Raw genomic sequence first — 27,231 nt, forward strand, 5'->3', positions numbered from 1 at the left:
AAAACAGATCCTCTTCCCCCGCGCCGGGCCGGACGTGTCCGCCCGCGCCGGACGTTGTCCGCCCCGCCGCCGCACCCACTCGCGCGCCGCCACGTGGGCCGCGCCCACATCGCCGCCGCCGGGCCCGCCAGGCCCACGGGGAGCCCCCGCGAGCCCGCGCCCCCGCGCCTCCTCCTTCCCCGAGCGCCGCCGCCTTCCGCGCCTCCGGCGACCGGCGCCGCCGCGGGACGCCGTCGCCACCACCGCACCGGCCGCCGCCGCGCCGGGCCCCGCCGCCCGCCACCGGCCGGCGCCGCCCCGGACGCCGCCGCCCGCGGTCGCCGCCTCCTCCTCCGGCGCCGCCCGGCCTCCTCTCCCTCACCCCGGCCTCCTCTTCCCCCACTCCGGCCGGCACCGACGAGCTCCGGCGCTGGTCATCCTCGGGAAACGCGCCGGTGAACAGTACCCGCGAGATCCCGATCTGGATCTGAGTTTTCGGTTGACTTCTCTCCCCCGAAACCCTAATTTTCGTGCTATCTTTGACTGCTTGTATCTCCGCAACCGTAGCTCCGTTTTGGGCATATGATATATCAAAATCTTCGTCTCGACATGTACATCATTTCATTCCATTGCATCATTCGCATTTGAGGTCATCTTGATACCCAAAATGCTATTAGAAGGAGGCTTCGTGAGTTAAATTGCAGATCCGTTAGTTCATCATGCACTTTTGTCATTTTTGTCATGTTTAATTCGTGCATGATATGCCTGTGCCCCTTTGGGATGAATTGTGAAGCATTTTGTCTTCTTTCCAGAGGTGCCACCCATGCATTTTTAGGATGTGTGTGTTGTCTTGTGCAAGCTTGCGAAGAGAGGTACCTGAGATTGCAGATTTCAGGGACTTAGTGATTTTCACTAAGTCTGGGATATTTTAGTTCATGATGCTATATGTCCAGCTTGTTTCCTAGTGATCCGTGCCTCTTTTGAGGATGATCAGTAAGGGAGTTTTGATATTTAAGTTATGCTCTATCCATCCATGTCTTTGTTGGCATTTGTGGAGTGTTCTAGGTTGACTCAATCGAGCTCAACTTTTGCTTCGTTGTTAATCTGGGCAGATCGTCAACTTGTTTGCGATTTTGCCGAGGCTACCGTTAGTGTTCCGTGCATGCTATGCCTTCGTTCTTGCCATGTGTAGCTAGCACTTTGTGCCTTCTTGCTGGTTATATGCTTTCCTTGCCATGACTTGCACCGTAGTGAGTGCATCGAGCTCGTTTACATGCCTTCGTGAGTCATATTTCAGCGTGTCTCAGTTTTCACTAAGTCTGAAAACTGATTGTGTTCGAGCGATGTTCATGAGCTCGGTAGAGTATTTTGTGAACCCTTTTGGCCCCAGGTCACTTTGGGTGTTTTATTAAGCTTGTTGAGTAGCTCCATGCCATGTTCTTACTTGTCATGATCAGGTTTTCTATCATGTTGTTTTGCTGCTCCGAAGAGAGCATCGTGATCTGAAATTTCAGATTAGTGTTAATTTCACTAAGTCTGAAATCTGTTTTGCATTTGCGTTTTAGCCATGCTTGTTTGAACCTCTTAATGGATGAATTTGCCTATGGCTCAGTGCTAGTGTTTTGTCAACCATCTTGTGTGCATCACTGCCATGTATTTTGTTTTCATGTTTGGTGGCTGTAGCATGTTCATTTCGTTGCATTTAGATGCCTACTTGCTGTAAATCGCAGACCGGTGTCGTATCTTAAAACGCTTGCCATTTCTAAACCGTAGCTCCGATTCCTATGATCTTTATATCGTTTTCAAGCGATTTCATCCCCTATATCCAGTGGCACACTTGGTTTCCCAAGTTGATGCCAGGTTCATGCATTTCCTGTCATATCTTGCATTTTGCATCCCGCATCGCATCCCGCATAGCATATCGTCATTTCATCATATTGCTTGGTCTTGCCCGTGGTTGATTGTATCCTTGTTGCTTGTTTGTCTTGTTGGGTAGAGCCGGGAGACGAGTTCGCTACCGAGGAGACCGTTGAGTTTGCTTGTGAGGATCCAGTCAACTCTGACAACTGTGCAGGCAAGATGATCATACCCTCGAAATCACTACTATCTTTGCTATGCTAGTTTGCTCGCTCTTTTGCTTTGCCACTGCTACGATGCCTACCTTTTGCTTGTCAGCCTCCCAATTGCCATGTTGAACCCCTAACCCACCATTGTCCTAGCAAACCGTTGATTGGCTATGTTACCGCTTTGCTCAGCCCTTCTTATAGCGTTGTTAGCTGCAGGTGAAGATTGGAGCCGTTCCTCGTGGGAACATTTATTTACTTGTTGGGATACCATTATAATGCTATGTTATCTTAATGCATCTATATACTTGGTAAAGGGTGGAAGGCTCGGCCTCTCGCCTAGTGTTTTGTTCCACTCTTGCCGCCCTAGTTTCCGTCATATCGGTGTTATGTTCCCGGATTGTTGCGTCCCTTACGCGGTTGGGTTATAATGGGAACCCCTTGATAGTTCGCCTTGATTAAAGCTTTTCCAGCAATGCCCAACATTGGTTTTACCATTTGCCACCTAGCCTCTTTTTTCCTTGGGTTTCCGGAGCCCGAGGGTCATCTCATTTTACCCCCCCCCCCCGGGCCAGTGCTCCTCTGAGTGTTGGTCCACCTGTCAGCTACCGGTGGCTACCAGGGGCAACTCTGGGCTGGCCTACCCGTACCTAAGACAATCTGAGTGTGCCCTGAGAAAGAGATATGTGCAGCTCCTATCGGGATTTGTCGGCACATTCGGGCGGTGTTGCTGGTCTTGTTTTAACCTGTCGAAGTGTCTTGAGTTACCGAGATACCGAGTTTGATCGGAACGTCTTGGGAGGAGGTCTATTCCTTCGTTGACCGTGAGAGCTTGTCATGGGCTAAGTTGGGACTCCCCTGCAGGGATTGATCTTTCGAAAGCCGTGCCCGCGGTTATGGGCGGATGGGAATTTGTTAATGTCCGGTTGTAGATGACTTGAACTAAACTTAATTAAAATGAATCAACCGTGTGTGTTACCGTGATGGCCCCTTCTCGGCGGAGTCCGGGAAGTGGACACGGTGTTGGAGTTATGCTTGCGCAGGATGTTCCTTTAGCTTCTCGCTCGTGCTTCGCCTTCTCTTCTCGCTCTCTTTTGCGTATAAGTTAGCCACCATATATGCTAGTCGCTTGCTGCAGCTCCACATATATTTGCCTTATCCATTCCCATGAGCTTAAATAGTTTTGATCGCGTGGGTGTGAGATTGCTGAGTCCCTGTGGCTCACAGATACTACAACTCCAGATGCAGGTCCAGGTGATTCCGCTCCAGGTGACGATTACGAGCTCAAGTGGGAGTTCGACGAGGACTCTCAGCGTTACTATGTGTCTTTTCCGGATGATCAGTAGTGGTGCCTAGTTGGGGTTATCGATTCAGGACCTTGTCGCATGTTGGGTTCTTTTCTATTTTGGCGCCGTAGTCGGGCCATGAGTGTTTGTTTGATGGATGTTATTTATGTACTCTGATGTGACGTGGCGAGTGTAAGCCAACTATGTTATCTCCCCCTTTTATCATATATTACATGGGATGTTGTAATGATTGCCTGACTTGCGACATTGCTTTCAATGCGGTTATGCCTCTAAGTCGTGCCTCGACACGTGGGAGCTATAGCCGCATCGAGGGCGTTACAAGGAGTGTGCGGATTAGGGGCTGTTTCTCTCTCTCTCTCTCTCTCTCTCCCTCTTACCTGTTGGTGCCAACTGCCAACATCCTTTCTGTTTCCCACCAAAACTCTGTTTCCCCCCTAAAACAGCTCCCCTGCCTGTCTGGCAAGCTAAGGCATCCAAAATGGACTAAGGCAACAACCTGGACGCCTAAGCAGACGCCTTGGACGCCTTAAAGCTTAAAGCGGACGCCTTACACAGGTACATAAGGCAAGGTGGACGCCTCGAGCTCGCAAGGCGCCCTGACGCCTAAGCGTCGCCTAGGCGACGCCTTAGGGACGCCTTAAAAACAATGTTCACTGCTAGGATCAACTCATCGACGGTCCCCTATTCGAAAAAAATTTGGAGGAAATCCTCCAATGGTCCCCTATTCGGCTCCCTGGCCTACTCCTATACCTAGGCCGAATCCTAAACTGCACGCAAGATCTGGGAATTTCAAATTGTTGCCCTCTCCAACCTAACCCGATTACACTGGTCACATCCCATCCTAAACTGCGCGCGAGATCTGGGAATGAGCTACACTTTCATTGTTGTTTCCTTATTGTTGCATGATACATCTCATGGATGGAGTAGCGACATTGAAGAGTGGCCATACAAAGCATCAAGATGATGAGTGCATAGTGATCAATGAGTTCCACTCTTGAGTACATAGTGATTGTTGTTTCCTTCTCCATGGTGATGGCGTTTTAGAGTCGAGGACAACTCTTTTCAAGAGAGGGGGGGGGGTGTATGGTGCAAAGCACCCTAGGGTCATCTCATGGCCTTCGCTGCGTTGCCAAGGGACACGCACATCACATGTATTAAGGTGAATTCTATCTACCTTTAGGTTTGAACCGAATGACAAACATTCAGTGTAGGCCATGCACAAGTGCCCACACCATCCGCGAGGGAAGCTTGGAAAAGGAGGATGTTCAAGTAAGGAGAAGGTACTCAAAGGGGAAGTGAGGATCATCATCAACAAGCTAAGGTTGCTGAAACCTATCAAGTTGGACAGTCCAACCCAGGGTCCAACCCTATGTCCGATTGACCAAGTGCTCTCTGGATAGCATCGGAATGTCCGATAGGATTATCCAACATGACCTCTAACATGTCGCATTTTGTGTTCCTTGCAGTTTGCTTCCAGCTTTTACGTATCTTGGACTTCATATTGCTTGAATCGTGCCAATAATTCCCTACCGAGCTCCACCAAGTGCACTCATTTTACACTGTCAATTGACAGATCACTTGATCCTTCACCAAGATCGAAAAGAGGTAACTCTTGCCCGAGTGTCACTATGGATAGCGAAGGCAAATTGCATCCAGTCTACACGCCTAAAAGAACTACTTTGATGACAAGGTGGACCACTTCGACGCCAAGTTGAATGCAGAAATGGAGTTCATCGAAAACATGCTCAACAACTGCAAGTCATCTTCCTCTTCAAGATCATCTTCACGACAACGCTCAAGTGCACATACTTTCAGCTACCATCTTCTTCAAGTTCACATCGGCCTCGATTCCAATGCCACCATGAAGCTCAAGAGCAACGACAAGTGAAGAGCATGCTCATGCACTCCCAAGTCCATCATGAAGAACGGTGCCGACAAGAAGACTGTCACGTCCAAGATGAAGAGCACGCTGCGCATCGACAAGAGGAAGCTACGGCGGCTACATCAAGTCGACCAACCACAAGGGTGACCATTCCATCTTTGAAGGCACCTTAAAATCACCTATGATGGCCATAAAACTAGATTTTAGCAAAGCCTTTGACTCTATTGGCCCTCTTTCCTCCCAATTCTTCGCACTAGGGGATTTTCCGACAAATGGATTGCATGGATTGAAGCCCTGCTGAATTCAAGCAACATTGCAATCATACTAAATGGCTCTCCAAGACCTTGGATCCGATGCAGAAATGGTCTTAGACAGGGAGACCCCCTCTCCCCCTTCCTATTTACCATTGTGGCTAGACGTGCTACAATGCTTGATCATGCAAGCATGTGATATGCGGGTGACACGCTGATCATTGCCAGGGCTGACACAAATGCTGCCTCCAACTTACAAAAAATCGTCAATGACTTTGTTGCCGTCACCGGGCACAATATAAACTTCTCCAAAAACACCCTCATTCCCATCAATGTAGACGACGGCATTTAGACTACCATGGCAGCCATTTTGGCTATTGATATTGCTTCCTTTCCCCAAAGATACCTATTAGGTCTCCTGCTATCACTGCACAAATTACACCCAGCGACCTTCCAACCAGTCATTGACCAATGCGACATCTACCTTCTGGATGGCGTGTGCTGCTTCTCTCACGCGATGGCAGACTCATACTGCTCTCTGCAGTGCTTCACAACCTACCCACTTACTTAATGCTATGATTTGCCCTTCCTAAGAGCGTTCTTTAGGAGCTAGACAAACATAGGAGGATTTCCTTCTGGTCTAACAATGACACCTTCTCAGGTGCTAAATGCTTGGTTGCATGGGAGTGCATATACCTAAAGTTGCAAAGTGGTCTTGGGGTCGAAAACTTAGAAGCACAAAAACAATTGCCTCATGTTGAAATTTGCATTCAAATTCCTCCAGCCCACAAACCTCATTGGGTTACTCAATACTCACCGCTATATAAGGACTAGGAGCAAATGCCTCTTTTCTTGGCAGAGTCATTTACAAGCACTTACAAAAGCAGGATATTTCACAAGCAGTTAATGGTATAACTCCTCTACCTCCTTTTGGCTTGATATAGATGGCTACTTCCTGCGCCACTTTGCATTGCTTTCCCCGCCTTATTCACCCACAACCTACAGCAAAATGCATTCTAGATCGAATTATGCTGGATGGGATCGATTTAGATTTGCTTAATCAACTAACCTTAACCGTGGGATGTTTCTCACCGCGGATCCGGACCCGTGGTCATTACTGAATGGCTCCCCTTTCTCCGCAAAAGGGCCATACGAGGTGTTTGCTTCCCAGCTCGCTGATCCAAACCTTGCAAACATCTGGAACTCAAAGGTCCCAAGTAGGGTACATGTTTTTGATGGCTATTCTACCTCGATAGGCTCAACACCAAGTCAAACCTCCATCGCAAGACGCTGATGGATTCAGCCAGTTGCCCTCGGTGTCGGGCCGCCTTGGAGGACAGGGCTCACTTGTTCTTCACATGCCCAACTGGTAGACATTTGCCAACATCCATTTGGCCATTTATCTTCCTCCTAGTCCTTTGGAAAATATGGGATGCACGCAACACAGAGTGTTTTTCAGGGGATCAATGTGGATCCACTGCATGTAATTCATAATGTAATCTCAGACGTAACTCTGGTCTCATCGGCTAAAACTGCCGAACTAAAGGGCCATGTTACTCTTTGGCGTGACTACTTCTCCTCTAAAACTACCTAACTCTGTAAAACTCAAAAAAAATCAGATGGGGAGTCTTTCCCCCGGGTGACAGTTTAAAAAAAAATCCAGCCGCTAAACCAGATGAGGACTCGCAAGGCAATCGGGCATGAAGGAGTGAGTAATCCAAAAAATATCTAAACAACCCTCCTCACATCAGTTATCATAGATCAGCAACTAGATGGCCACGCCCAACGCTGGCTCTATAAACCCTAGGAACAGGGATGGGTTCCCCATGTGTCGCAGATCGGAGGGAGACATTGACGGAGAGACCGGGGTGGCAGGAAGTGCACCTCTGGCAGCGACATAGAAGGGTGATTCGATGGCGAAGCGCGGATTCTGGTCCCGGGGGAAGTCGTCGCCAGGGAGGCCGCCGGCGGAGGCGGCCGCGGCGGGGCGCCATGCGAGGTGGGAGGATATGTGTCGACCTGCGACCCTGAGCATGGTTGCGGTAGGCGTCGCCGCTTCGTCTCGCTCTCCGGCTGTCCGGGGGATCGGGTGGTCGGGTTTGGTGGGCGAGATCGATTCACTGAAACGACCAGAACGAACGAAGGAAGAAAACAAAGGAAGGAGTAAATTGCAGCAAAGCACCGCGTTCAAGGTTACATTTGCAAAAAACACTATCTTACTTTTTTTTACGAGAAAACATCAAGTCTTGTGTATTCTTTTTTAAAAAAGATCAATTGATTTGCGGAAAGAAATCTACATAACCCCTGAGATTTCAGAGAACGATCACATAACCCCCTAAACTTTAAAACCGGATATTTAGCCCCCTAGAATTTATATAAAACCAGATACAATACCCCCTAATAGTTTTAAAGGGTGGTTTTAAGAGTGGTTTCGAACACATGGCCCATATCACACGAGCCAGTGCAGTGCAGCTACGATCATGCATTTCATCAAACGCATAACCTGCAACATTCACAACTCTCGACCATCACTATGCTCTCTTTCATTTCCTCGTCTGCTACCGCGGACTGTTTCGCTGCCTCTCCTCTTGTACTCATAGTACCAGCATGCGTCGTGTTGCTCACTTGCTTGTTGGTGCGTATAGGCCGAACAACTACGTCAGGTTTGCAACATTGTGCGGTCATGCCCCCGCCATTGCATGTGTTTTTCAGTTCTTCACTTCGCTGTGGCGTGTGGCTGATTTGAGTTGGACGCGCATGTCCAGAGAGAGTCTGGGGTAAAGTTGGAGGGGGGTCGGCAGCAAGCAGCAAGAAACTACAAGCATAGTGCCGGAGCTCCGCCGCCATGAGCCGCTTTTCTCCAACACACGCTTGGACCTGGCACTTCTGCCACTTTGAGGCATTGGCCTTCTCCTTAGGATACATGCCGACGTGTCTGCATCTGCCATGAGATCAAGACGCGGGGTTATTGAAATGGCAGTTGCTCAGTTCCGTCATTGTGTGGTTGTATGTGAAAGTGCGTTGTATCGACTAGAGGGGGGTGAATAGGCGATTTTTATGAAAGTCTTCAAAACGTGAAAGTTTCAAAGACAAACGATAGAAATAAACCTATTACCATGCAGTGGAAGGTAGACTACACTAGGCAAACCATAGTCAAGTATTCAATGAAGTAAGAGCACAATGACTAATAGCAGCAATGTAGTAAGGATCAGGTAGGAATATATTATGAAGCCAAATAAAACAAGCAGTCACTCAGTGAAGACAAAAGATAGTGCAATCATACAATGACTTCACAAGGACCAAAGTAAGTAAAGGGAAGGGAGGGATGAAACCAGTGAGTCGTTGAAGACAATGATTTGTTGGACCAGTTCCAGTTGTTGTGACAATTGTACGTCTGGTTAGGGCGGGTAGGTATTTAAACCTTAGGACACACCGTCCCGGACACCCAGTCCTGAACACGCAGCTTAGGACACCCAGTCCTTACCGTATTCCCCTTGAGCTAAGGTCACACAGACCTCGCCCAATCACTCTGGTAAGTCTTCAAGGTAGACTCACAAACCTTCACAGACTTCGTTCACCGGCAATCCACAATGTCTCTTGGATGCTCAGAACACGACGCCTAACCGGCTGGAGGATTCACAGTCCTCAAGTGTAATAAGTCTTCAGATCACACAGACAAGAAGACTTAAGTGATGCCTAACACTCTTTGGCTCTGGGTGGTTAGGGCTTTATCCTCGCAAGGAATTCTCTCTCAAAGGCTTCGAGGTGGGTTGCTCTCAAACGACAAAAGCCGTACTCTAACTCTGAGCAGCCAACCGTTTATGGTTCTAGGGGGGTGGGCTATTTATAGCCACTAGGCAACCCGACCTGATTTGTCCGAAATGACCCTTGGTCACTAAGGAACTGACATGTGTTCCAACGGTCAGATTTCAAACTCAAGCGGCAGCTTTACTTGGGCTACAAGCAAAGCTGACTTGTCCGACTCTGGACAAGTTTCGCTCTCATAGTCTTCACTCGAAGACATAGGTTTTGGTTAAGCATCACTTCAGTCATTCTGACTGGTTCACTTGGACCCCACTTAACAGTACGGTGGTTCCTATGACTCAACAAAGAAGAAACAGAACTACAAAAGATCTAGGTCTTTGAGCTCCATAGGCTTCATGCGATGTCTTCTCTTGTCATAGTCTTCAATGAGAATATCTTCATATACCACCTTTGACATCAATGTCTTCATACATTTTTAGGGGTCATCTCTAGTAGGAAAACCGAATCAATGAGTGACTTCTACCTGTGTTATCTTGCAATTCTCACAAACACATCAGTCCCTCAACTAGGTTTGTCGTCAATACTCCAAAACCAACTAGGGGTGACACTAGATGCACTTACAATCTCCCCCTTTTTGGTGATTGATGACAAACTAGTTGAAGTTTTTAACGGGGAATATAATATGTAAAATTGTAAAGAATAAGGAATTGTCTTCACAAGTCGCAAGGGCTCCCCCTGAAGATGTGCATATAAGTAACTTGCTTTAGAATGCAAATGCACATGGCAGGTTGTGCTTGTGGAGATCCTCTTCAACTTATGATGACAATCCACTATGCATGTGAAGGTATGTGAAGATAATGACATTCATAATGGAAAATGGACGTCTGCAAAATGATCTAAGTGCGGAATTTATCGTCGCACATGCGGAATTTATCATCGCATCACAAAGTAGCAAATAAGTGGCAGACGACCATCGAGTTTAAGTGTTACAACTCAAAGAACCAAATGTATCAAAACGAGAGTTGTAAACACGAAGCAAAATATAAAGCACCCGCCCATATGGACCCGCTTGAAGACTATCAAACTCATATGCTTCTCCCTCTTTTGTCAGTAAGGACCAAAAAGGTTTGAAGACATAGAGCATCTACTCGTTCCCATGAAGAGTAGGTGAAGCAGTAGGGTCGTCGGTGGTGTTCGGCGGTGCAGAAGAGCTTGGAGCAGTGTCGAAGCGTGCTGAAGGAGGTAGCGGTGAAGTGGCATCGTCTTCATCCTTGATCACTCTGGCATTCACAGTTGCAGCAGAGGAAGAGAACTCAGAGTCTTCAAGAGATGGAGTTCGTCGCAGCACTGCCCTTCGAGAAGGTGTGGAGTCAAACTTGAAACGTTCAGAGAAGCCATCCTCTTGAAGATCATCTTCAGAGCACATTAGCGTCAGCCCTTTCCAGGTGCGTCGAGAGGTTTCGTGTGCAACAAAGGCATTCTTGGTGGCAAGATTGCGAATGCGGTTAACATCCACCAAGAGGCTTTGCATTTGGCGCTTCAACCAGTCATGATGCCTATCATGTTTCTGATGAAGAGCCACAAGAAGCTCTCGGTCATTGGGAACACGAGTGCGCTTCTTGGGTCGTTGGGCAGTTGTGCTATCGGTGGCTTCAGTGAGAGCAGGATGCGGTGCACGTGTAGTGCCAGCCAAAGGATACACACGAGTGACTGCTTCAACCCCTTCAATGTTCTGAGAAAAACTTTGATGCTCTGCATTCTGAAGACTTAGAGGTTCCTTGGTAGGCTCAGGATAAATGGCTTCAACAGACATATCCACATCAGGCAGAAAGATCCGATGATTGCGAGTAGATGGCTGATATGAGATAGCGGAGTGGAGTTTAATCATCCGCATTATCCATGGAGCATAGAACTTCAAGCCAAAAAGATCAGAGCCTGATGCAGCAAGTTGGCGGATGAAGAAGTCCTGTGCATTGAAGCATTTGCCATGAAGAATATAGAAGACCAAGGTCTTCATTGCACCTTCCAGCTTGGCATGTGGAGAATGTCCTTTGATGGGCTAGAGAGTTTGCCTTATGATATGATAAATAGTCCTGGGCAGATACTCAAGGTCTTCAACAAGGAACTCCTTGGGATATGCAGCATCTTGGGGCAATGGCTTCATCATGCTGAGCATCTGACTCATGTTAGGTTCAGACTTCTGAAAGATGCTCTCCACAGCTTCACTGTGAAGCTGACAGCCAGTTTCGTAGAGATCGCCAGGAGTGGGTAGACCAGTGAGCTCAATGATGTCAAAGGCTTTGGCTTTGTGATGAACGTTTCTTGTCATCCACTCCAGGATCCAAGTCTTCGGATCTCTGTTGTACCCACGGATGTGAAGTGTGGCATAGAATTGGAGCAGCAACTCATCATTCCAATGCTCTTGGTCGGTGACGAACGGCAGCAGTCCAACCTCTTTGAAGCAATCCAGAGCTTCTTCCAGACAGGGCAGACCAGCTATTGCTTCAATGTTAAGACGCTTGTGTGGGAAGATGCGACCTTGATTGTATAGAATGCAGGAGTAATAGCTTTGCTGCGGATAGCTCCAGAACTGATCAGATAATATTCTTTCCCTTGAGTAGGGGTTCCTGGAGCTATTGAAGAAAGTGTTGTCTGCTCTGAAGCCATTGACATTGAAGGATCCAGGTGCTGATGCAGGACCTGGAAACCTGGGCAATCTTGGGATTGGCTTCTGTACCTAATGCATGTGCTCAACATGATAGTTGAACTGAGGACCACCAGCAGGCGCAGGAATAGAAGCAGTGGGATCAGTGGCTTCGCTGACTTCTGGTGCTTGGGTTGGTGAAGGCTCCACATTAGCTTCAGCCATGACGGCGTCAGTGGCTTCATTGGTGTTGGTGGTGGCAGCCTCAAGATTTTCAACCTCCACTTGACGAGCTGGAGGGTCGGTCACAGTCACGTTCTCCTCGAGAACAGCTTCTTGGTGGGACAGGGGAGTAGCAGCTTTTGGGGTTTCTTCTTCATCGGTTGATGCAGGCGGAATGTCTTCAGCAGCTTTAGCTTCAGACTCAGAGACTGGAGGCCTTGGTCCTTTGCGAAGCCTGCGTAACGCTGGCGATGCCTGTGGAGTTGGAGTTGGCTGGGCCTCAAAGTCTTCTTCCTCTTGTGCTTGTGGGCGATCAGCCCATGATACATCCTGAGCAATTGGCGTCAAAGGACGACCAATGCTGATGAGCTCGTTGTGCGTTAGCACAGGCGATGATACCTGTCGGTGCTCGAGCTGATGAAGAACTGCATCATCTTCAACATGGTCATGGTGACCAATGTCTTCAGCAGCAATGGGATCAGCTGCTGAAAAGTCTTTAGGTTCATGAGCCTCTGTGAAAGCAGGCTCATGGACAGTCAGTTGACGTTCTTGAGATTCAGCGTCAGGGCGAACCATGGAGATGGGTTCAACAATCAAGGGCTCTGTGGGAGCAGCCCGTTCCTTCTTGGTCTTCCGCTTCTTCTTGGAGGGGGCAGTAGCAGAGGCTTCAGGATATTTCCTCTTCCTTGCTTCAGCCTCAGCATTCCTTGTCTTCTTCAGCTCTGAAGCGGTTGACCGGGCCTTTGGCTTTGAGCCAGTCATGCTAGTTGGGAGGACAATGGGATCTGCTTCCTGCCTTAGTGCGTTGGGTTCAGCCACAGTGGGCTTCTTCTTCTGCTTAGCAGCCATCCTGGGATCAATGCCCGGATGCCCAAGGGCCTTGCGCTTCTCAGCCTCGTTGTAGCTTTGCACACATGTGTCAGCCAGGCTCTTCATGCGCTCCCGAGAACCCTGAGCTTCTGCGTGTTTCTTGGGAAAGGCTTCTTTGAGCTCGTGTAGCATAATCTTGAAGTTTTTCACCTCTTATACACTGAGCTTGGCCATATGCTTCTTGAACTGAGCCTTTTCATACTCAATCTTTTGTTTCAGTTCGATGATGCGCTGGGCGAGAGCTAGCTCTGAAGCAATGGCGCCATGGAAGGCGACACTGAGGCCAATGGGTAGTTGCAGATCTTCGAAGCTGATGTTGGGCGTGTCAAACCACTCATCAATGAAGTTGTGGATGATTGTCACGTCAAAGAGAGACAGATCATTGAATATTTTTGCTTCTTCTTTGCTCTTGATGAGTTGCTCAAGAGCGTCATCTGCAAGATCTTCATCACTGGACAGATCAATGGCATCGTTTCACAGAATGGCAGCAGCTGTCAGTTCTTGGACGGTGTGTGGCAGAGGCATCTTGACCTTCTGGGGCTTGGAGATGCGTGAAAAATCTTCAGACTGCACACTGTCTTCAGGAGGTGCAGTGGTCAAGGGCTTCGCCCATGAGATTTTTGGTGCAGAGGCAGGCTTGGAAGCTTTTGGCTGCTTCAGTTTCTTTGGCTTCGGCGCTGCAGGCTCTTCATCTGAGTCAGCATCATCTGCAGGCTCATTTACGACAGTCCCTTGAACCATGATATGGGTGATGAGACCTTCAAGGTTGTAGAAGGGCCCAAGAAGATTGGGTTCAGCTTCGCGAGTTCCATCGGCACGGGGAGCAGAGGGACCAGGGTTGAAGTCTAATCCCAAAGACTTCTTGTTCTGCTTCGTTGAGTTCTTGGCAAACTGGAAGTTGCGCTTGAACAGATTGTCGTCACGGCACCATAGTAGTGACGATGGGTGTGCATCTGCAGGCTGTGGCCCACGGACCATGCAGGGATAGAAGCCTTGTTCAATGGCTTCTTCTCTGGACCTGGGTTGAAGATTCTTGTATAGGATGTCTCCCCACGGTCGCTTGATGGCGTTTTTCTCAGCATATTCTTGGGTCACAAACCGGTATTTGAACCATTGTTCTGCCCAATATCTTCGAATCCACTGGATTCGGGTCTTGCGCTGATTATAATCCTCTTCAGGATCTGTCTTGTAAAGTTCTGAGAGGTCATCAGGCAGATCTCTTGATGTTCCGCCACGACGCTGTCTGCCTCCCTTCCTTGCAGATTTCTCTGAAGCCATGAATTTAAAACTGAAAGGCTTCAATACGTTCAAAGGCTTCAAAGGTTTTCGCTTGCTGGACAAACAGGAACTGGCTTCGGGAGAATTTATATGATGCTGTAAGTATTCTGCAAATGAACGCAGACTATGAGAACCAAGGGATTCTCCCACGGACATGTACCTGTGATAGCATTAAGGTGCGAGGGAAGGGGAAGAGGTCATATGCATTCTCAGAAGATTTTGAAGATAAATCAGTTTAGAAGACATTGACCTCATCGTGCGAAGACATTCACTCATAGATAAGGAGTTGGTTCCAGATTTGTACGAATCCAGAGATCAGTACAAGTGAGGAATCTAACTACTTTGTGAAGCATAAGTGAATATACTAGGCATGTTATGGGATGCAGTATGAAAGAGATCCAACTTGTGTGAATAGAAACTGCTTGTGGTAGAAAGTGACAAAGCTATAGGATCAAGGGGGCCATTAAAAGGAAGTTTTATTTACCACACGAAGAACTGCTAGACGGAGTGGAAGAGGAGGCCAAGCAGTTCGATCTTCCATGCCCTAACTTGGTGACGGAGGACACCTACGGCGACGGCGGAGAGGACGATGTCCGCGGTCGGTGTGAAGACGGCGTCGGAGAGGTTGCGGCAGCGAAGCACTTCGTCGCCGACGTCGTCGAGGGCTAGCGGTGGCGCTAGGGTTCGTGCGAGAGTGGAAGAAGAGATAATGACTGTTGTGAGGTGTGTATTTATAGGTACAGGGGCGGCACTGCGTTATTACACAGGTGCCCCTGGCGATTCACATCTGAGAGACACATGGCTGTCATGCAACATATCGAGGGTTGTTCCACGTCCCACGCACGCCTGGATTGTCGGGTGGTCGTTCCCACTTCTCCGGGTTTTAGGTGAAGGAATGAGCATTGAAAACGGACTTAATGTTTGTCTCTGTATCTTCTACTAACAAGGACGCAGAGAAGACATTTAACAGTTTCAATAGAATGCATATGACTTGGAGAGATAGAGTTTGAGATAGAAAGCATAGAGAGGTTAGGGTCCGATCACATTCACTCAGTTCAAAAGATTCAACAAGAAGACATAGCTATAAGTGAATGTTGTAGAGGATAGAACACTAGTATATATATATATATTCAACATAGTGAAGATAATCATGAAGATATGTTGAAATTGAAGCCAAACCAAATGTGAAGACATAGCAAATGTAACGCCACAAGTGAAACACTTCGAGCAGAACCTTTGGTGGTGGCATTACCCACCGTATAGGAAGTATTAGACCCAGACACAGCGCACAATTATCGTGGTGCTCCGAAGTCAAATTCCACATTAATGTATTCACACTTAGAATGTATGTCTTCATTGATTGAAGATATACTTTAGTTCCTGTGTTGCACATCTAAGTCATCAATATGCATAAGTGTTAGGATGTGTGCCTGATCACAGGACATTTGAGGATTCCAAGATATTTAGCTCACACCGTAACTTGCAAAATCTCTTCTCATCCAAGGGCTTGGTGAAGATATCTGCCAATTGCTCTTCAGTGTTGATGTGTATGATATCAATATCTTCCTTCACAACATGATCTCTGAGAAAGTGATGACGAATTTCAATGTGCTCTGTCTTCGAGTGCTGAACTGGGTTGTTGGCAATCTTGATGGCGCTTTCGTTGTCGCAGTAGAGTGGCACTTGCCTCAGATGAATGCCATAGTCCTTGAGTGTTTGCTTCATCCACAAAAGCTGAGCGCAGCAAGATCCAACAGCAATGTATTCAGATTCAGTAGTGGAGAGAGATACACAGTTCTGCTTCTTTGAAGACCAACATACAAGTGATCGTCCCAGAAAATGACATGTGCCTGATGTAGACTTGCGATCCACTTTGTCACTAGCATAATCAGCATCCGAGAATCCAACCAGATCAAACTCTGAGCCCTTTGGATACCATAATCCTAGAGTTGGGGTGTGAGCCAAATATCGAAGAATTCGCTTCACAGCTAGGTGATGCGACTCCTTTGGTGCCACTTGAAATCGAGCACACATGCAAACACTAAGCATAATATCCGGCCTAGATGCACATAGATAAAGTAAAGAACCAATCATGGAGCGGTATACCTTTTGATCGAACTCTTTACCATTGTCGTCGGGACCCAGATGATGTTTGGCTGGCATTGGCGTCGTGAAGCCTTTGCAGTCTTGCATACCGAACTTCTTCAGGCAATCTTTGAGATACTTCTCTTGAGATATGAAGATGCCGTTACGTTGCTGTCGTATTTGAAGACCGAGGAAGAACTTCAGCTCTCCCATCATGGACATCTGATATTGCTCTTGCATCATATATCCAAACTCTTCACTTTACTTCTGATTGGTGCAGTCGAAGATGATGTCATCCACATATATTTGGCACACAAACAATTCACCATCATATGTCTTCGTGAAGAGAGTGGGGTCGAGGGAACCAGGTATGAAGCCTTTGCTCTTGAGGAAGTATTTGAGTGTGTCATACCAAGCCCGAGGGGCTTGTTTGAGGCCATACAGTGCCTTGTTGAGCTTGTATACCGTATCAGGATGTTTCGGATCTTCAAAGCCAGGCGGTTGTGCAACATACACTTCTTCTTCAATCTTGCCATTGAGAAAGGCGCTCTTCACATCCATTTGATATAGAAGTATGTTATGATGATTTGCATAGGCCAGCAGTATGCGTATGGCTTCAAGTCGAGCCACAGGAGCAAATGTTTCATCCAAGTCAATGCCTTCCACTTGAGTATATCCTTGAGCAACGAGACGAGTTTTGTTTCTGACAACTTGACCATGCTCGTCTTGCTTGTTGCGGTATATCCATTTGGTGCCTATTATATTGTGCTTCCGAGGATCAGGACGTTTAACCAGTTCCCATACATTATTCAGCTCAAATTGTTGAAGCTCTTCTTGCATAGCTTGAATCCATTCAGGTTCCATGAAGGCTTCTTCAACTTTCTTGGGTTCTGTTATTGAGACGAATGCGAAGTGCCCACAAAAATTTGCTAGCTGAGTTGCCCTTGAACGAGTGAGGGGACCAGGTGCATTGATGCTATCAATTATTCTCTCAATCTGCACTTCATTGGCAACACGAGGATGTACAGGGCGAAGATTTTGCTCTTGTTGATCATTGTCATTGTTAGTGGGATTGTCTTCAGGCTGAGCATTGTCTTCAGGTTGATCAGGTGCGGAGATGATAAGTTCCTCTTCAGGTTGAGCTTCAGAGGGTATGATTTCTCCAGTTCCCATTAGCTTGATTGATTCGCTGGATGGAACTTCATCTAGCACATTTGGCAGGTGCTCTCTTTGTGAATCGTTAGTCTCATCAAACCGCACATCCACTGTTTCAACCAATTTATAATGAAAGAGATTGAAGACTCTGTAGGAGTGCGAATCCTTTCCATATCCAAGCATAAAACCCTCATGTGCTTTTGGTGCAAATTTTGAAGTGTGATGTGGATCCTTGATCCAGCACCTGGCTCCAAATACTCTGAAGTAACTGACATTTGGCTTCTTGCCAGTAAGGAGCTCATAAGATGTCTTGTCCGGAAGCTTGTGAAGATAAACACGATTGATTGTATGGCATGCAGTATCAATGGCTTCAGGCCAGAATTTTCTTGGAGTCTTGTATTCATCAAGCATCGTTCGGGCCATCTCAATGAGTGTTCTGTTCTTGCGTTCAACGACGCCATTCTGCTGTGGCGTGTACGGAGCTGAGAATTCATGTGTGATGCCCAAAGTATCAAGATATGTATCAAGGCCAGTGTTCTTGAATTCAGTGCCATGGTCACTTCTGATGTGCTTTATCTTGGCGCCATAGTTGTTCATTGCTCGATTGGCGAAGCGTCTGAAGACATCTTGCACTTCAGTCTTGTAGAGGATTATGTGCACCCAAGTATATCTAGAATAATCATCAACAATGACAAAGCCATAGAGACAAGCAGTAGTAGTAAGAGTTGAGTAATGAGTAGGACCGAAAAGATCCATGTGGAGCAGTTCGAAGGGTCGAGTAGTTGTCATGATTGTCTTCGAGGGATGTTTGGCCCTCGTCATCTTTCCTGCTTCACAGGCACCGCATAAGTGATCTTTCTTGAACTTGACGCCCTCGATGCCTATGACATGCTTCTTCTTTGCAAGGGTGTGGAGGTTCCTCATGCCAGCATGCCCTAGCCTCCGATGCCAGAGCCAGCATTCTGAAGCTTTTGCTAGAAGACATACGGCAAGCTGTGGTCCTGCTGAGAAATCTACCACGTACAAATCATCTTTCCAATACCCTTCAAACACTAGAGACTTGTCATATTCCATTAGAACAAGGCAGTGATATTTTCCAAACATTACGATCATGTTCAAATCGCAAAGCATTGAGACAGACATTAAGTTGAAGCCAAGGAATTCAACAAGCATGACTTTATCCATGTGTTGATCCTTTGAGATTGCAACTCTACCTAGACCCAATACCTTACTTTTACCAGTGTCAGCAAATGTGATGTGACTCTTGTCGGATGGACGTAAGGTTGAGTCCATAAGAAGGCTTCTTTTGCCAGTCATGTGATTGGTACACCCACTATCAATAATCCATTCTGAAGACGCCGGTGTCGTACCCTACAGTGCAGTTAGGGGGATAGGCTTCACGAAGAGAATTGTGAAGCAAAAACATTTGACGAACCAGTGGGTTATGAAAGCTTAGATCCAGATTAGGACTAATAGGGAGAGTAGAAAGCGATTCAGGAATGAAGTACATAGTAAAACCATTCGGGCATTTGATCTTGCGCCCTACAAGATGTTTAAGGTCCCCAGCAATAGTGTCAGACGATTTTGGTTTTCTGCTGGAGACCTTTCCCTGCAAAAGAGAGTTAAGCTTTCTTAGCCACCCACATCTTCAAGGGTGGCTTAGAAGCAATAAGTCTAAGTGCAGCATCTGAGAACTTTGGCTTTGGAGCCCTAGCAAAAAGTCTTGCAGGCGGACAATAGTACTCATAAGAATAAGCAGAATAGTTTTTGGTCTTATGAACATGGCGGTTCGATGAACCGCGCTCATATTCATAGGCCTGAGTATGGTTTCCCTGCAAAACATTTGCGTTAGTGCGACTCAGGAGAGTCCTCTGTCTGTATGAAGCCTTTGGACCGTATGAAGCCTGTGGTCTGGGGTTTGTCTTCTTCACCTGTGGTGTCATGATGACATTCACAGGAAGATTTTCCACATACCTTTTCGGCACCCAGATCTTCTTCATAGGCGGTCCATTCCTGTAGTTAGTACCAATGTACCTGGCAAACACTTCACCATTCTGATTCTTAATCAGTTTATAGTTTGCATCAAAGGATTCATCAATGACAATGGGATTAGCACAAGTGAAGCCAGATAGATTTGATGGATCTACTGAAGGTTCCTTTGCAGCAACCCATGTGGTTTTGGGGTACTGCTCAGGTTTCCAGTAAGAGCCATCAACATTCATTTTCCTTACGAACCCAACACCCTCTTTCCTAGGGTTTCGGTTCAGGATCTGCCTTTTGAGGACATCACATAGTGTCTGATGCCCTTTGAGACTTTTGTACATCCCTGTTTCGAGCAATGTCTTCAACCTAGCATTCTCATCAACAATAGCAGTGGTATCCTCAGCAGAGGGGTTAGTTACCACATCAACAGTTGAAGATATTGCAATAGTAGCAGCAGTAGAACATTCAGCAACATAAGTAGCATTATCACGCTCAATTCATTTAAGACATGGTGGTTCAAATCCTTCCTGAGCGGAGCTGATCTGTTCGGCGCAAAGTGACTCGTTTTCCTTTTGAAGATCTTCATGAGCCGCTCTTAATTTCTCAAGATCTTGCTTCCTTTGAAGATAATCATAGGAAAGCTTTTCATGAGTTGTTGAGAGCGTTCCATGATGACTTTCAAGTTACTCATACTTAACGTGAAGATTTTTTATGTCTTCAATTAAGGACTCAGATCGAGTCATTTCAGCGCCTAACAGATCATCGCTTTTGTCTAACAGTTTTTGAATATGTTCCATAGCTTTTTGTTGTTCAGTTGCAATTTTAGCAAGTGTTTTGTAGCTGGGTTTTGAACCACAATCAGAGTCATCTTCACTGGATGTTTGATAGTGAGTAGTGCGTGTGTTTACCTTGGTACCGCGTGCCATGAAGCAGTAGGTAGGAGCGGAGTAGTCCTTGTCATTTGCATCGGTGTCGGTGATGGAGTCATTGTCTTCAGTGTTGAAGATGGACTTGGCAACGTATGTTGTAGCCAGACTAGCAACGCCAGAATCGGACTCCTCCTCAGACTCCACCTCCGCCTCCTCAGAAGCGGACTCCTCCTTTGAATCCATTTCCTTGCCAACAAACGCACGTGCCTTGCCAGATGAGCTCTTCTTGTGTGATGAAGACTTTGAGGAAGACTTGGAAGAAGACTTTGAGTATTTCTTCTTCTTCTTGTCGTCAGAGTCATATTTCTTGCTCTTCTTCTTCTTTTTGTTCTCATTTTCCCACTGCGGACACTCAGAGATGAAGTGCCCAGGTTTCTTGCACTTGTGACATGTTTTCTTCTTGTAGTCATGAGCAGAAACTTCATCATTCCTTGAGCTTGATCGTGAGGACTTTCTGAAACCTTTATTCTTGGTGAATTTTTGGAACTTCTTCACAAGCATAACAAGTTCCCTTCCAATGTCTTCAGGATAATCAGAACCGTTGTCAGATTCTTCTTCAGATGAGGAGACAACTTTTGCCTTCAAGGCACGAGTTCGCCCATAGTTTGGACCGTAGATATCTCTTTTCTCAGACAACTGAAACTCATGTGTGTTGAGCCTCTCAAGTATGTCAGACGGATCGAGTGTCTTGAAATCAGGACGTTCTTGAATCATCAGGGCTAGGGTGTCAAATGAAGTGTCAAGTGATCTCAGTAGTGTCTTGATGACTTCATGCTTGGTGATCTTAGTAGCGCCAAGGGCTTGAAGCTCATTTGTGATGTCAGTGAGTCGATCAAACATGAGCTGGACATTCTCATTGTCATTTCTCTTGAAGGGGTTGAAGAGGTTGCGAATGACACTGATTCTCTGATCTCTCTGGGTTGAGACGCCTTCATTGACCTTGGAGAGCCAGTCCCAGACTAGCTTAGATATTTCCAAAGCACTCACGCGGCCATACTGTCCTTTGGTCAGATGACCACAGATGATATTCTTGGCAGTAGAGTCCAGTTGAATGAACTTCTTGACATCAGCAGCAGTGACACCTTCTCCAGCCTTGGGAACGCCGTTCTTGACAACATACCATAGGTCGACGTCAATGGCTTCAAGATGCATGCGCATCTTATTCTTCCAGTAGGGATATTCAGTTCCATCGAAGACGGGGCACACAACGGAGACTTTAATTATCCCTGCAGTCGACATAGCTAAAACTCGAGGTGGTTAAACCGAATCACACAGAACAAGGGAGTACCTTACTCTGATACCAATTGAAAGTGTGTTGTATCGACTAGAGGGGGGGTGAATAGGCGATTTTTATGAAAGTCTTCAAAACGTGAAAGTTTCAAAGACAAACGATAGAAATAAACCTATTACCATGCAGCGGAAGGTAGACTACACTAGGCAAACCATAGTCAAGTATTCAATGAAGTGAGAGCACAATGACTAATAGCAGCAATGTAGTAAGGATCAGGTAGGAAGATATTATGAAGCCAAACAGAACAAGCAGTCACTCAGTGAAGACAAAAGATAGTGCAATCATACAATGACTTCACAAGGACCAACAGTAAGTAAAGGGAAGGGAGGGATGAAACCAGTGAGTCGTTGAAGACAATGATTTGTTGGACCAGTTCCAGTTGCTGTGACAACTGTACGTCTGGTTAGGGCGGCTAGGTATTTAAACCTTAGGACACACAGTCCCGGACACCCAGTCCTGAACACGCAGCTCAGGACACCCAATCCTCACCGTATTCCCCTTGAGCTAAGGTCACACAGACCTCGCCCAATCACTGTGGTAAGTCTTCAAGGTAGACTCCCAAACCTTCACAGACTTCGTTCACCGGCAATCCACAATGTCTCTTGGATGCTCAGAACGCGATGCCTAATCGGCTGGAGGATTCACAGTCCTCAAGTGTAATAAGTCTTCAGATCACACAGACAAGAAGACTTAAGTGATGCCTAACACTCTTTGGCTCTGGGTGGTTAGGGCTTTATCCTCGCAAGGAATTCTCTCTCAAAGGCTTCGAGGTGGGTTGCTCTCAAACGACAAAAGCCGTACTCTAACTTTGAGCAGCCAACCGTTTATGGTTGTAGGGGGTGGGCTATTTATAGCCACTAGGCAACCTGACCTGATTTTTCCGAAATGACCCTTGGTCACTAAGGAACTGACACGTGTTCCAACGGTCAGATTTCAAACTCACGCGGCAGCTTTACTTGGGCTACAAGCAAAGCTAACTTGTCCGACTCTGGACAAGTTTCGCTCTCATAGTCTTCACTCAAAGACATAGGTTTTGGTTAAGCATCACTTCAATCATTCTGACTGGTTCACTTGGACCCCACTTAACAGCACGGTGGTTCCTATGACTCAACAAAGAAGAAACATAACTACAAAAGATCTAGGTCTTCGAGCTCCATAGGCTTCATGCGATGTCTTCTCTTGTCATAGTCTTCAATGAGAATATCTTCATATACCACCTTTGACATCAATGTCTTCATACATTTTTAGGGGTCATCTTTGGTAGGAAAACTGAATCAATGAGGGACTTCTACCTGTGTTATCCTGCAATTCTCACAAACACATTAGTCCCTCAACTAGGTTTGTCGTCAATACTCCAAAACCAACTAGGGATGGCACTAGATGCACTTACAGTATGGGGTCCTCCTGTCATAGTCAAAAAACAAAATTTAAAAAATGTCTGTGCTCTTATCTTCAACATCCCGCCAGACGAGGGCCTGCGCCTGAGACGCCTCGCGCCGTCATTGCCAGGCCGACAGTTTGGAGCAGGAGGAGAGGGGTCAGCCCATCAGGTGCCCTTAGGGGCAAACCCCTCTTCCTCTCCCCTGTCTGCTCCAAGATGTAGGAGTGTCGATGCTCGCCGCCGGAGCTAGGCGCTCTCACCGGTAAGACCTACCATCGCATCGATTCACGTGACCACTATCGCAATGCTATCGCCGGCCGCCGCTCGCACCGCCATGTTCCTACGCAGGCAGTCGCGTCGCCACCTCGCATCACGCATCTCCCGCGGCGAGGTCGGGGTAGAGACCGCCGCTTGTCCCGCCCCAGGCCGAGGTAGAGGTCGCCTGTCGTGGTTTTGTCACGGTAAATATCCTCAAAAAAGGACTTAGTCGTGAGGCCATCGCAGCTAGGTAGTAGCTCGAACGGGGTTGATTGAAATCGAGAGACACGAGTTTACCCAGGTCTCACCGAAAGAGCAAATCGGTCCCACCGAGTTTGCCTGACCAACTCTCTGGTTAGCTAATTACCAAATTCGGTCTCACCGAGTTTGTGTAATCGGTCTCACCGAGATTACGTTATGCCCAAACCCTAACCATATTGGTCCTACCGAGTTGCATGTCAGTCCCACCGAAAATCACTAACGGTCACTAGGTTTACATTTTCGGTCCGACCGAGCTTATTGATTCGGTCCCACCGAGATTGGAAAACTGTGTAACGGTTGGATTTTGTGTGGAGGCTATATATACCCCTCCACCTCCTTCTCATTCGAGGTGAGAGAGCCATCAGAACACACACACCATTCCAACTCATATGTTCTGAGAAAGAACCACCTACTCATGTGTTGAGACCAAGACATTCCATTCCTACCATATGAATCTTGATCTCTAGCCTTCCCAAGTTGCTTTCCACTCAAACCCTCTTTCCACCAAATCCAAATCCTATGAGAGAGAGTTGAGTGTTGGGGAGACTATCATTTGAAGCACAAGAGCAACGAGTTCATTACCTACACACCATTTGTTACTTCTTGGAGAGTGGTGTCTCCTAGATTGGCTAGGTGTCACTTGGGAGCCTCCGACAAGATTGTGGAGTTGAACCAAGGAGTTTGTAAGGGCAAGGAGATCGCCTACTTCGTGAAGATCTACCGCTAGTGAGGCAAGTCCTGTGTGGGCGATGGCCATGGTGGGATAGACAAGGTTGCTTCTTCGTGGACCCTTTGTGGGTGGTTGCTTCTTCGTGGACCCTTCGTGGGTGGAGCCCTGTGTGGACTCGCGCAACCGTTACCCTTCGTGGGTTGAAGTCTCCATCAACGTGGATGTAGGATAGCACCACCTATCCGAACCACGGGAAAAACATCCGTGTCTCCAATAGCGTTTGAATTCTCCAAACCCTTCCCTTTACATTCTCGCAAGTTGCATGCTTTACTTTCCGCTGCCTATATACTCTTTGCATGCTTGCTTGAATTATGTGACAATTGCTTGACTTGTCCTAAATTAGCTAAAATCTGCCAAGAACTAAAATTGGGAAAAGGTTAAGTTTTTATTTGGTCAAGTAGTCTAATCACCCCCCCTCTAGACATACTTCCGATCCTACAAGTGGTATCAGAGCTTTGGTCTCCATTTGCTTTGATCTCCATAGCTTTTGGTGGTCATAGCCTTGGTTTCACAACCTAGGAGAGTATGGCATCTAGCGAGGGAAATTATCACCGTACAGGTCCTTACTTTGATGGTACTAACTTTGCTAGTTGGAAGCATAAAATGAAAATGCATATTCTTGGACATAACCCCGCCGTTTGGGCTATTGTGTGTGTTGGTTTGCAAGGTGACTTCTTTGACGGGAGAGAACCAAACCGTGAAGCTACCGCAGATGAGTTGAAGATGTTGCAATACAATGCTCAAGCTTGTGATATTCTCTTCAACGGATTGTGCCCCGAAGAATTCAACAAAATCAGCCGCCTTGAGAATGCAAAGGAAATTTGGGACACTTTGATTGATATGCACGAAGGTACCGACTCCGTCAAGGAATCCAAGTTGGATGTACTTCAAAGCCAACTTGACAAGTTCAAGATGAAGGATGGTGAAGGTGTTGCTGAGATGTACTCTAGGCTTGCTCTCATCACAAATGAGATTGCTGGCTTAGGAAGTGAAGAGATGACCGATAGATTCATCATCAAGAAGATTCTAAGAGCCTTGGATGGAAAATATGATACCGTGTGCACATTGATCCAAATGATGCCCAACTACAAAGATCTCAAGCCAACGGAGGTGATTGGAAGAATTGTTGCTCATGAGATGTCACTTAAGGATAAAGAGGAACTTCACAACAAATCAAGTGGTGCCTATAAAGCCTCATGTGAAGCCCCTACATCATCGAGTGAGAAACAAGACTTCAATGAAGAATTGAGCTTAATGGTGAGGAACTTCAACAAGTTCTACAAGAGTAGAAGCAAAGATAGAAGCTCCAAGTCAAGGTCCTACAATGACAAAAGATCTTCTAGTCGAGAGCGAAACTGTTACAATTGTGGAAGACCCGGACACTATTCCAATGAGTGTACGGCTCCCTACAAGAGAAGAGAAGATTCTCCAAAAAGAAGAAGCAAAGAATCATCACCAAGAGAGAGAAGGAGTAGAGATGATCATTATGAACGAAGATACTCACGGAGAAGCAAGGATTCGGAAAGGAAGGAAAAATCATCAAGAAGCTACACAAGACGAAGACATCAAGCTCATGTTGGTGAATGGGTATCCGGCTCCGACTCCGACAGCCACTCCGAGAAAAGTTATCACTCCGACTCCGAAGATACTCTAGATGAAGGTGTTGCCGGTCTAGCACTTGTGTCAACCAACTCCTACGACATATTTGACTCACCAAATGAAGGAATTGGAAGATGCTTCATGGCCAAAGGTCCTAAGGTAACACACCCCGAGTATGTTGATTTCAATAGTGATGAAGATGACTTGTTAGGTGATGATTTGCTTGTTGACAACTCTAGTGATGAATACTATGATGAAGTGTCAATTAAACATGCTAATCAAGATAAAACGAATGACAATGATAAGGAGAAGATTGAGGCTCTAACTAAAGAACTAAAAACTCTTAAGTTAGCTCATGACACTATCTTCGAAGATCATCGAGAACTTTTAAGAGCTCATGAGAAATTATGCTTTGAAAAGCTCAATCTTGAGCAAGAGCATGAGTTCTTAAAAGCAATCAATGATGATCTCCACAAGAAAAGTTCTTCTTACATTGCCAAGCGTTTACTCTTATCCACTTACATGCCTCAAGTCAAGTCTAACAAGAAAGATTCTTCCTCTAGCAGTAACAATGATCATGTTAAATCCAATATTGTTGCTTCTAGTAGTTCTCTTGATTCCACTAATGATTCTCTTAGCCAAGTTACACTTGAGCAAGAAAATAGTTTATTGAAGGGAATTATAGAGAAAGGAGTGTACAAAAGCCTTGCCGGGAGTAAGCAATTCGAGGAAATTGTGCGCAAGCAAGGAATGCACCGGAAGAATCAAGGTGTTGGTTTTGAACAAAAGTTAAATGCCAATGGAGTTGAGTGGGAAGAAGATCAATACCCCAAGACAAAGTTTGTCCCTCAACATGATACTTCTTTCAAGGGGACACAAGCTCAAGATGATCTTCCACCACAAGACTACAAGCAAAAAGGCAAGGACAAGCTTCAAGAGGAAATTGATGCATTTGAAGAAGCTCCGAAGACCTTAGTCAAGTGGATTCCCAAGACTACTTCAAGCTCCACTTCATCAAGTACGACTACAACTCCAAGGATTCCCATCAAGATGACGTGGATCCAAAAGAAGAAGAACTAGAGAGTTCTTGAGGGTGACTCCGCCAACATACTTCACTCTTATCATTTTGGCAAGAACAAGTGCAATCAACTTCCACATCTTGCACTAGTTCAAGGAGTCACAAACCCTCTTGTTGGTAATACAAGGGACAAGGTAACCTAAAAGTTTTCATGGACATCATCTTTTGTGTGCATCACTCTATGTCTATGGATATCCTTGTTTGTTCCTTGTGGGACTAA

At 46.5% G+C, this 27,231-nt stretch overlaps 1 protein-coding gene across 1 annotated transcript in view; it reads right to left on the reverse strand.

The window, feature by feature from the left end:
- The window catches only part of LOC123127522 (cytochrome b-c1 complex subunit Rieske, mitochondrial), a 14,188-nt gene extending 6,540 nt beyond the window's left edge, over positions 1 to 7,648 (reverse strand). The window contains exon 1 of the mRNA XM_044547250.1: positions 7,367 to 7,648. Within this exon, the coding sequence (XP_044403185.1) occupies positions 7,367 to 7,517 (151 nt within the window). The 5' untranslated portion in view covers positions 7,518 to 7,648. The remainder of the gene's footprint in view (positions 1 to 7,366) is intronic.
- Between the last annotated feature and the right edge of the window lie 19,583 nt (positions 7,649 to 27,231).

Source organism: Triticum aestivum, chromosome 6A (assembly GCF_018294505.1).
Source record: "Triticum aestivum cultivar Chinese Spring chromosome 6A, IWGSC CS RefSeq v2.1, whole genome shotgun sequence".
Taxonomy (NCBI): Eukaryota; Viridiplantae; Streptophyta; class Magnoliopsida; order Poales; family Poaceae; genus Triticum; species Triticum aestivum.